At 41.4% G+C, this 11,197-nt stretch overlaps 2 protein-coding genes across 2 annotated transcripts in view; both read right to left on the bottom strand.

The window, feature by feature from the left end:
- pdia4 (protein disulfide isomerase family A, member 4) overlaps positions 1 to 834 on the bottom strand; it is a gene marked incomplete in the record, with an annotated part of 4,103 nt that extends 3,269 nt beyond the window's left edge. The window contains 2 exon segments of the mRNA XM_035654638.1: positions 1 to 64; positions 527 to 834. Of these exon segments, the coding sequence (XP_035510531.1) occupies positions 1 to 64; positions 527 to 602 (140 nt within the window).
- A 282-nt stretch (positions 835 to 1,116) lies between these two features.
- The window catches only part of LOC118322846 (polycystic kidney disease 1 like 1), a 37,688-nt gene continuing 27,607 nt past the window's right edge, over positions 1,117 to 11,197 (bottom strand). The window contains exons 34-56 of the mRNA XM_035654682.1: positions 10,274 to 10,380; positions 10,017 to 10,116; positions 9,465 to 9,593; positions 9,094 to 9,267; positions 8,815 to 9,001; positions 8,234 to 8,328; positions 7,653 to 8,131; positions 7,413 to 7,497; positions 7,151 to 7,285; positions 6,946 to 7,064; positions 6,746 to 6,856; positions 6,545 to 6,653; positions 6,338 to 6,403; positions 5,250 to 5,416; positions 4,883 to 5,117; positions 4,600 to 4,704; positions 4,149 to 4,289; positions 3,644 to 3,766; positions 3,028 to 3,240; positions 2,715 to 2,876; positions 2,257 to 2,424; positions 2,055 to 2,152; positions 1,117 to 1,936 (exon numbers count right to left, since the gene is read on the bottom strand). Of these exons, the coding sequence (XP_035510575.1) occupies positions 1,579 to 1,936; positions 2,055 to 2,152; positions 2,257 to 2,424; positions 2,715 to 2,876; positions 3,028 to 3,240; positions 3,644 to 3,766; positions 4,149 to 4,289; positions 4,600 to 4,704; positions 4,883 to 5,117; positions 5,250 to 5,416; positions 6,338 to 6,403; positions 6,545 to 6,653; positions 6,746 to 6,856; positions 6,946 to 7,064; positions 7,151 to 7,285; positions 7,413 to 7,497; positions 7,653 to 8,131; positions 8,234 to 8,328; positions 8,815 to 9,001; positions 9,094 to 9,267; positions 9,465 to 9,593; positions 10,017 to 10,116; positions 10,274 to 10,380 (3,666 nt within the window). The 3' untranslated portion in view covers positions 1,117 to 1,578. The remainder of the gene's footprint in view (positions 1,937 to 2,054; positions 2,153 to 2,256; positions 2,425 to 2,714; positions 2,877 to 3,027; positions 3,241 to 3,643; positions 3,767 to 4,148; positions 4,290 to 4,599; positions 4,705 to 4,882; positions 5,118 to 5,249; positions 5,417 to 6,337; positions 6,404 to 6,544; positions 6,654 to 6,745; positions 6,857 to 6,945; positions 7,065 to 7,150; positions 7,286 to 7,412; positions 7,498 to 7,652; positions 8,132 to 8,233; positions 8,329 to 8,814; positions 9,002 to 9,093; positions 9,268 to 9,464; positions 9,594 to 10,016; positions 10,117 to 10,273; positions 10,381 to 11,197) is intronic.

Here is an 11,197-nt window from a genome sequence, read left to right as displayed (position 1 = left end):
TCGTCATCATCCTCCTCATCATCACTGTCCTCTTCATCAGACTCCTCCTTCTCCTCTGTAACATCTGACAGCAAACAAGAAAAGGACACAAGCTGATTCCAGGAGCAACTTATATAAACTCAAACAGTGTGTGTGTGTGTGTGTCCATCTAAATGCTGCTTCTTTTACTCCTGATAGCATTAGATTAAAGTACAGAGATAACATGTAGCATGTGGTAGCAACACACATCCTGTTTGTAACAGAGCCTTCCTGTACTGTCACAATGTGTAACGTTGTAGCAGAACCAAGCTGAACCAAGCTTTAGGACACGTCCAACGTCACAGCAGTGCACATCTGGACGTGTCTGCCGGTCCTGTTGACATTAGCTCACCTGTCCTGTTAGCTATCGTGCTAGCAGAAGCAGCAAGACGTTACAGTAACTTGGCCAGTTTGTAAGTCACAGATAACGAACAGCAGCTGCGACACTGCTTCACTTCAACGACGCGTTCAGCTGCAATGCAACACACAAGGCTCTGGAATGACTTACCCTCCTCACATCTGCTGACAGTTGCAAAATGTGCAACGCCGAGCAACACTATCAGCAGCAGAGCCACCTTCCTCATTGTCCAAAGATGACGCGGTCCGCTGGTTAACGACGTGCTTCTCGGACGTAGCCGGCTAATTGACTCCGCTAATAACACTGATGGGTGTCATCCAAACACTGTCGGCTGCACAGACCCGCCGTCCGGATCAATACTGATGTGCGGCTGTGAACGCCTTTGGCTCGTGGTTTCACACAAACTAATCAGTCGTGAAATCACGCACGCCGCCTCCTCCGTCTGGAACTTGTCTGACTTGCCACGTCGTGATTGGCTCTCATCGTCTGCTGTCCTCCAATCACACTCCGCCACTCAATTATACGTTGGGGGATGCGATTGGATGCTTTTATTTATTGTTTCCCTTCTTGGACTTCTGCCACACATAACTTCTACACACTTTGCCAGTGGGTTGGAAAGACCGTATTTGATGTACCAACTTTATTTACACAAACAGTGACTCTTTATCACAGTGTTTCAGTTTTTAAAGCCTAAGGGTTAGAATTTAGACAGCAAACCTCTTTAAAATATATATATCTTGAGGGTGTATATCCCAGAACAACTGTTCACACTGGATTCTTATAGAAGGCACTTTTATTGTTTGCAAACAAATACTGCTTTACAAAACAGATAACACAGTAGTCAGCTCTTAGGGAATAAGGACAGACAACTGCAGACAATCTAAATTAAAATACATTACTAATATGTCAAACTGAAGAACTGATTGCTTATTATAAAAGGGTAGAAATAACTTTGTACACACAACCTTCAGACTGAAAATGTATTTTTATTAATCCATTAATCAGTTACAAAGTCACAAAAAACTAGTTATAATGTTTTTTTGTAATGATAGTTACTTATAAAGTACCCACCATTATTAGAAGCCTTATTTTAAATGTTTATGTGATCCAGGTAATATCCAAGCAGATGGAATACAGTATTATTCCTATACAGTATAACTAACAGTTTAATAAATGTAGACCTTTGAAACATCTACTGGACTCTACTGTTTATCTGGCTCTACACTCGCAGGCTCCTCATGGACCAGAACTTCCACCACCACCTCTGTGTGGGTGGCCTGAGTTTTACTTAACCAGCTGCTGTCATTTGTTTGAATGCATTGGTCAGCCTGCTTCTCCAGAACATCTTCTGTCCAAACCCTGATGAGTGATGCTGAGTCTGAGAGGGGCAGGTAGTTTTGTGCCTTTAAATAAGTCTGGAACTTTCTGTTTATAGGGTTTTCTTTGACTCTTGTTCCATGTTGTGAATTATCTGATGCCACAACAATGTCTGGGGTGGGATTTTCTCCTTGTTGGTCGTTCTGCTGCAGGAACTGCAGTATCTCTAGTTCAAGCGTTGACCTGGAAATGCAGTGTTGCGCAAAATAAGGTAGAAACTCTTATCAGTTTGTAATTTACATTTCAAAATTTGCTTAAGAATTCTTTATAGCCTAAGTAGATGCATGAGGTTTTTTATTACCGGAGCAGGTGAGATGCAGGTAGGGTTTCTCCGTGCCCACTGACATCTGTGCAATCTTTTATCATCGTCTCTTCTGTCATTTTTGTTCTTATTAAGTCCTGTAACAGAATCACACAATGTTAGGACATCGGCTTTGCAGAAGACACATTTTTAAAACAATGTATTGTGTGTGAGAGAAAGTATGTATATGAGGCTGACTCGCCTGTGCATCCCTGTTGGACGGCTCCTGTATGGGTGAGATGACAGGACTGTTCTCCTCCCTGTAGCGATGGGCTTTGGGGGGCAGAGTGTGGTGCAGACTGTTTGAGAGGGCGTTTAGTCTGAACAATAGTTCATCCACCAAACCTTCAAACTCCTCAAAGTAGTAAGTCTGAAAAACCAAAAGGCAAAGTCATTGGCTTCTGAATTTTAGTATAACTAATATAATTAGGCAGTATGATGTGGAACATTTGAGGAGGCAGAGTAGCGTGAGATAGTAATCAATAATCCAGATTTAGTAGCTCAGAAATAATCTGAGTAGTTCACACAAGGTCATGTGAAAATAATATATAAAAATTTAAAAGCAACTTTAATGATAATGTAATATTTTACAAGAAATCTCAGTTTAATTGCAAAGTGTAAGTCCTGCTCTTTTTATGGACTAGGTAGCTTATTTCTTACCTTTCCTTCCACATGATTTTCGATCCATGCTTGTCTCCGCTGCCCAGTAAAGTCAGAGACCCTCTGTCTGATGTAGCCAGCTAATTCAGCTACAGTGAAAACATTCCCCCTGCTTTGAGATCTTTTGGCACCTCTGACCAATGAGGACACAACACCTATCGCCTACAAGAAAGACAGATGGCTGTTAGACTCATCTAGACTCTGACAGACTGTTTCCTTCACTAAAAAATAAGTTGTGCAGATACTTAATTTATGCATAAATCAGTCTATTCAATCAAAAAAAAAAGTAATATTATTATTAGTTTATATATACCACTGCTGTCCACACCACAGAGGATGACAGATAGAGAATGCCACGGTAAAGGAGATCATGCTCTGAGAGGAGGAGGCCCTTAACGGCTCTGGGACCCCAGCAGTGCAGCAGAGTCTGAAAGGTGCGGGAAAATGAGCTGAAGGCTAAGGAGCTTTGTACGAACAGGAGATTCCCCACACAGGACAGCGCCACCATCAGGATAAGACCTGAAATCTTGGACAGTAGAAGGAGACCATTTTTATTATTTCAGACACTCTAGTGGAGGGGTCTCAAACTATACAATAGGAAGGCCACTTCGACATTCAAGTACTACAAGAAAGCACAATATTCTGAAAATATTTCCATTCCTAACATCATACCTGCAAACAACAGTTTCTACACTTTTTCAGCATAACCTGTGTAGGTAGGACACTATAGGAATTGCATTAATGAGACATTTTTCCAAGTCCTCCAACTGAACAGGAGTGCAGTATATTAATAAGGCTATTGTGTTACATAATCAGGAACAACCTCACACTGTAGCACACATGAAAGCAAAACATGTGGAATACTTTATACTTTATAATATTTCATCAGGTAGTGCCTAACTGGTGGTCTTGCTGCACAAGGTGTTTACCGTTGGCCAGAGAAGGCTGGAGAGTGAGCGGGTGAGGAGTGTAGCAGAGCGGTTCACCCTCAACAGAGTCGCACACTTCATGGTGAGGAGGAAGAGCGCAACACCATGCAGCGTACGAATATACTGCAGACACAAAAGACGTCTTAAACCCTGTGAATCATTGCCGTCATTTTTACAACCCACACTGTTATCTCTAAAGGACTTCTCAACCACAAACTTGAGCTTTCCTTGTGTATTAAGGGTGTGTTTGACAAAAACAACAAAACCTTGCACACGGTGTGTCTTCTTAAGTACAATGTAATGATAAATGCAAAGTTTTAATTATGTGCTGCCAATACACTCATTATTATCTTATTAAAGATGGGGCTTTTCATATTCTGAGAGAAGGTACTGAAACAAATAAAGCAGGACAGGCAGTAGCCGGTCCTCTCAACATTAAATATTTGTTTTCCTGTCTCTACAACCCTCCTTTCCCTGCTTTGAGTCATCTCTTTCTTTCTCTCACTTGTTCCCAGGTAGCCAGGAGGCTGACATCAACAGGTCCTCTGTGATTGTGTCTCTGCAGCAGCTCCACAACCTCCAAGATAATAATGGAGCGATAGATGTAATAATTGTAGTACACTAGGGTTACTGTCAGCAAACTGACCTGCAAGAGAGAGAGAAAGAAAGTCAGGTATATCTGTACACCGGTAAAGCATAATCAGGTAGATTTCATTCTTTGCTGTGTGCTTTGACCTTCATTACTACAGGTATGTTAGTTTAAGAGCTACAGATTACTTTACCCTTTCGGCTAGGTCATTGTGATCTTGTTTGCATTGGTGTGTGTGTCTGAGTATGTGCATGTTTCCATGTGTCTGCTCTATGTTCAAGCATGTAAGTCTTCTTTGGAATTATTTTGTCGAAATTAATAATAATTTTTAAATGTGTGTGTATTTGTATATAGGCGTTAGACTCACCTCCAGCCAGTTGGAGGGTGTCCTCCAGTATCCCACCAGCCCTTGCTGCCCTACAGTGTTTACTTGACCACAGAGTTGCATCAAAGACAAGAGAAGGAAGAGGAGCTAGAGGGTACGAAGAAAAAACATGAGGAAACTTAAGGCTTTCTGACAGAATCTGACCTAAAATCTCATTATGTATTTGGTTGTAGAAAGTTTTGTCTGTATAATTTGCTTTCTGAGGCTTTATGATGGTGTGGAATAATAGTTGTTTATTCAGATAACAGGTAATGCAGTATTGTACCTGGCAGACCATAACAACATAGTCCCACACAGCAGGAGTGTGATAAACCCTAACTGACTGGACTTTGGCAGAGGTCAGCAGGACACCGGTGGGGCTCTGCTCAGCGAGCATTGTCACGTCGGTGAATAAGTTGGGCGCAGGGCTGTACAAGGTGAACTGGACCTTCACGGCCACCGTCTGTCTGCCCAGCCAGCCACCTGAATGCAGGAGCTTCAGTCTGGATGCAGCGTCAGACCTGTGGAAGAGTGGAGGACAGCTCAATGATGGTAGCGATGATATTATATACATTAGAGTTGACGCCACAGGAAATCATTTTGGCAAAGATCAAATTTGGGAAAAAAAGTATCATTGTGTGTGTGTTTCTTACTTTGTGTGGCCTAATCCAACTATAGCACTTGGTTCTAAGTAGCAGCCCAGGTGACCACATGTCCTTGGAGGTGTTTCAAGTAAGACATTTGAGTGTAGATGATAAGATGTTCTGTTCCTGGACAAGAACAACCGAAGACATTCTGGTACAAGCGTCACAGTAGAGACCTGTGGAGTCATACACAGTGCAGACAGTCAGAATACACACAAAGCAAAATCATGAATCAAAGGTGACACTGGTGGTGTGAGTTTATCAGGTTAGATTAAAGACTTTTTAAAAACATATTTTTTGGGGCCTGAATTTCCCTCGGAATAAATAAAGTATCTATCCATCTATCTATCTATCTTATTGGATAAGATAGCTGAAGATAGACAGGAAAGGGGGAGAACAAGAGGGGATGTCATGGAGCAAAGAGCCACAGGTTGGATTTGAGCCCATGGGTGCTTCAGCAAGGAATCAGTTGTCACAATACAAAGTTTTTCTAAGAATACATTTAATGCAATCAATTTTTAAGACCTGTAAAAATCCTATGTAACACATTTTAAGGCTTAAAATCAGATTATTGGTTTTTAGCCTTTTGAGACCCATGTGGAAATCCTGCTTGTAGTAAATGTGAAATGATGGTAGTTTTGATAAATGCACTCATTCATCTCTAAACCCTGACAGTCTATTGCGGCGTGGGTCCATGTTGGATAAACAGCACTCTCTACTGGGGGTGCTCTTCAGAAATCAGAAATCAGAAATCAGAAATACTTTAATAATCCCAGAGGGAAATTATTTAATTGAGTGAGAATACCATGTGACTGGTTATTTGCTTGAAATTAAAATAAAATCGTTCACTGGATCATTCAGCAATTATGTGGTTGCTTATTTCACTTCAGTTATGAAAAATTGTTACCAATCTTTGTTTTTAATGTGTGCAATATCAAATTTTAGGGAATCATTTGAAAAAAACATGAACATATATTTTTAGTGACTGTAACTATGATGCCAAATTATTTAATTTTAATATATAATATATAGTATAATTTAGGTTAAAAAAGTAGTGGAATATTGCATGTAAAGGCAAGTCTCCTTTTGTTACTTACCTGGCTGTGAAATGAACTGGACACCTCTGTCTCCCACAAGAGTGGCTCTCCAATCAAGATGTATGACTGTTGAGTGATTAAAAGGGTTTTATAATGATTAGATACAAAATAAGCTCTATCCCTCACAGGAACATTTCTTTGAGTAAGTTGTTGTATTTTAGAAACTGTCAGAGAGTGATGAATCACTGCAGAGCTCCTGTAGCTTACCGCAGCTGCGGCTGATGCATTCTTGTACAGTATATTAAGGAGACTGGTCTGTGCCCACCTCCACCAGTCTTCATGCTTTTGTATGGACATAAATGCATTATCATGGCCCCTGTTGAAACATAAAATATGATCTTAGAGTGCCTGGAGTGTGTTTATCAGAGAGCAATAGGGAAAAAGACAGCAAACACATGCAAATGTTACCTTATAAACTGTTTTCTGATAGCTTTATTGAGGTGGTAATGGTCACTGAACGAGCTGCCATAATTTATACACAGCATCAGGAAAAGCATGGAGCCACATACGGACAAATCCCTGGATGACAAGAGAAAGACAGATAATGTAAGATAGTTCCTACAGCTGAAACATCATATAAAAAGCTGCACACATACACAAAGACTCACCTGAGGGTGTTATGGATAAGAGTCTCTCTTCTTTTCTTCCTGCGAACTTTCCTCAGCTCTGCTGGGGTCGGCGGGCGCACAAGACGAAGGTACCGAGCTCGCTGACGAGCTCCAAGCAGCTGTCAGTCAGAGATAATTGACTTGGTGTTTTAATAGAGTAAAACAGATAAGAACTGAATAAAACAAAACAGAGTCTTGTGATCACCTTTTCAAGCTCAGCATTAGCACCATGGCTCCATGGTTTTGAAGTCTCTATCTCAAACTCTCTTATACTGGAAAAAGTATGAAAGTCTGCTCTTTTCCTGTACCAAAAGGAGACAGCCACTGCCACTGTAATTATCTGGAAAAGAAAAATAACATGTTTTCTATCTACAGTACAGTGCAAAGAATTGAATTCCAATTTAGGATTATGGATTATAGGTCTATTTATTTGAAATATAGTTTACAAAAGGCTGGTATTAGTTTACCACAACTGGCTGGATGAGGAAGATGCATGACATGAGGGAGACAAAAAGAGAGTGTATCCACAGCAGAATCTTGCTGCTGCTGAACCTGACAGATACACAGAAACATAGATTATATAGTTTTGAGTCTGAGACATACAGTTATAACACGGGATCTCATGTTTCCAAAGGTCAGTGTTAAGCATAATCCACACTACTAAATGGTTCACAACCATCCATTTAATGCCATCACATATGTACTACCTCGTTCCCAGCACTGCAGAGAGCATCAGGCAGGAGAGGGACAACAGCAGACACACTGTCCAGGCCAAATAGTGACACCACTGAGATACTGGTCTGAATCTTCGCGCTTTCAGCCTGTCAGTGATGTGGTAACAACTGTTGTGATCAGGCCATGCTGCCTGGTGATCACTGCCTTCCTTCCTTGTCCCTTGAGGATCTTCCCCCTTCTGGATAGCTTGACCTCCATCCGTCAGATCAGACAAAAGAGCTTTCTGGGTTCTGTGAAACCTGCTGCTTTCACTTAAAAGCTCAGAATCTTTTCCCTGAGGTGCTGGATCAACATTGTACCCCTCAGTAATCAGTAACAAATCCTGAAGCGCTAGCCCCATATTGTTCTCAACTGCCTCCTTTCTTATGACCACATCTGTTTGGATTACAGGTTCTTTATCTTTGTTTTTATTTTCCAGAATCGTAGTGGACCCTGGCAGCAGGTCTGTGGCCTAATAGACAAGAAGGGTCAGATAGGGTGAAAAATGCTGTGAGAACAAAGACGTAGAGAAAGGGCAAAAGAGGAGACAGAAAATTGATGCTCGAGGTGTAACCTGGTATTTCTTCCTCCAGGCTTCTTGCGCCCACTGTGAGAGACCACTCCAAGACAGATAAGGCTCAAACACACTGTCACTCACTGAAAGGGCATCTGTGAGGAGACAAAACAATGATAAAATAAGGATAAATAACAAAGGGAGGTGAGGTAACAAGAAAAGTAAAGAATAAACTAAAAGATTAACAGGTCCAGTGTGTAACATTTAGGAGCCAGACATGGAATACAATATGCATAACAATATTATCATTTGTCACCTGAATATAGGAAATTGTGTTTTGTTACCTTAGAATGAGCCATTTTTACCTACAGACGCTGCGGGTCGCCTTCCATGGAGTCAGCCATGTTTCTACAGTAGTCCAGAAAGGACAAACCAAACACTGGCTCTAGATAGGGATGTATTTTTCGCACATTCAGCAGCCATTGTGGTTTCTCCTCCACACTTTACAGCCTGTTCTCATTCTCAGGTCGTCAAATACAGATGCGAGGTGGTGTTACAATTAGTTGGCAAATCTGCAACTTCAACCAACCTAGATGCACTATAAATCACTACCACACTGGTTCCTTAAGTACAAACATCACCTTCAAAAATGTCCTTTTCAGTCCTTCTGCCCTTCCCTTGTTGGACTCCTGACCCCGTCAACTCGACCTCATGCAGTCGGAACAGGAAGGATATCATTGCTGCCGCAGGCAACACTGCCATCACACTTAGGACTCCGGTCGTCACGGAAACAGCTGATACATCAATAATGCCCAACTCGACCTGCAACTGTAAACAAGAGATCAGGAACAGCAGGAGGAGTTTGAGTGACGTGTTTTGGAAAGTTCATGCACCGAATCTCAAACTTTTTATTAACCTACCTGTTCATCCATCTGTGATATGATCACTGTGTTGACACATGCATAGCCCAACAGTAGCAGCAGGCTCACGCCAAGTCTTTGAGTGTGTGTGAACGAGTTAGGGCAGGGGCAGCTGTGCACAGATATCCAGACGTGGTGGTCGGCCAAGTAGTCAGATAGCTTGAGAATCAACATCTGCAAGGATACAGGTGGAGAACTGGAGATCACATGGGAGATGTTTTTTTGTTTTTGTTTATATGTGTATTTTATTTATGGTTGTGCAGTTTGTTTTTATGCATTGTTTCAATTTGCTATGTAAAGCACTTTGGGCTGCTTGTTTGTATGAAAGGTGCTATGTAAATAAAGTTGATTTGAGTATGTTAGTGCTTTACCTTGGCAAAGCCTATTCCCTGAGTGCAGACTTGCAGCATTCTCTCCACCCGGCCATCACCTTTGTTCACAGCCAACCAGCACTGACCGACAAAGAGCCAAGCACGTCCCTTTACATGCCCTCTGTTCACCTGTAACAACAGTAGGGCTGTTTATTGGCAAGAATCTGGCAATATGATACATATCACCAGGGTTGATTGATACTGTAAGCAAGGCAATATATTGTGCATATATTTTTTTAATCTAATAAAAGAAAGCTAGCATAATATAAAGAACCCACCACCTTATGCATAAAAGCTGATTACATTTTTTTCATCCAGCCAGAACAGTGGGATAAGCAATTGTATTCATAGCCCTCAGTTTACATCTATAACACTGCTATTAAGCGGTTGGGGCTTAAAACACAAAAACATATATTTTTGCGCATTAAAATATCACGATGTAGTATTTTTTAATATTTTGTTACAGCTGTAAACAACAGCAGACAAACAAGCCATGTTGATGGAAGTCCAAGCACAGAGGAAATAGCACATTCACAAACAGGTGGGCCCTACCTCAGACACCTCCACTTGTTTGAGGTACCAGTTTGGGGAAGGTCCAGAGTTGTCATGCCAGATGTGGACCCCCGACACTGGACCCAGGATGTCTGCTGCACTGTGGCATCAGAAACAGAGAAACAGAGAGTAAAATGACTAAACCAAATTTGTCATGTCTTAAAGCTACAGGAAGTATTATGAAGTATTGTAGTAAAATGTGTTGCATTTTAATGTGGAAAAAAATGTACACCTTATATCTATTGATGTATTTTTACCTGAATATAAACGTGTCTTGAGAGTTCCTCCTGAAGAGGGTGCATCCTGGGACTTGTAGTTCTCTTGTCTGCGAGATCCCATCTTCACCAATCAGCACCATGTAAACCTGTTAAACATGTAGAGATGATTTCACAGACACATTAGTACTGGACTTTTTGTACAGATAGTTTAGTGTAAACCAGGTATGAAAAACCAACCCGGACCCTGAAATTCCACAAACAGTTTAGACACTAATGTTATTTATGTTATTTACATTTAGATTTATTGTGAAAGCATATATTATAAATCATTAGTTTTTATATATTAAGAGCATAATTCAAAATACTTGTGCTTTAAAATCAGCACAGTGTTACAGAATGTTTGGAGTTAATTATTAAATTTGTTATCAAAGACATATGCTTAATTCTCATGCAGCTTTCAGTGACCCCTTATTTATGTGTATATAAAGACGGGAGTTGAGCGGGACATGTTAGACTCCATCTTGTTGTCTAAACAGGTGATATTTCAGAATGAGGAGTGCTACAGTTTTTCTGGTGTTGCTGCTCTGTCTGCACTGGACGTGGGCTCAGGGTGAGACTGGAGGGGTGGCAAGGGACGATATTCAGGGTGTTAAAGCAACCCATGATCAGAGCAGCACTCAGACCGGGGGAGATTGGTACAACAATCGGATAGCTCCCTCGAACATCGGCGGTTGTCCCCCCCCCTTCCGGTCTCCCTCCCGGCTTCCACAGTTCACAGCGAGGAGCTTTGATCCTAATACAAGGCGCGTGCTGGACCGAAAACCCGGCGACCAGACCGGATGCTTCAATACGATCGAAGATCCCTACTGAGGGAAAACAGCACCGGTACTGAATTATTCCGTAACTTCAACCGCATAATCTCATTTAAAGGGGGGTTCGTTGCATCCAATGGGACATTAGAGT

This window comes from Morone saxatilis, unplaced genomic scaffold, assembly GCF_004916995.1.
Source record: "Morone saxatilis isolate NCDOM2014 unplaced genomic scaffold, NCSU_SB_2.0 Contig0, whole genome shotgun sequence".
Classification (NCBI taxonomy): domain Eukaryota; kingdom Metazoa; phylum Chordata; class Actinopteri; family Moronidae; genus Morone; species Morone saxatilis.
This window is presented reverse-complemented; position numbering and strand designations above follow the sequence as displayed.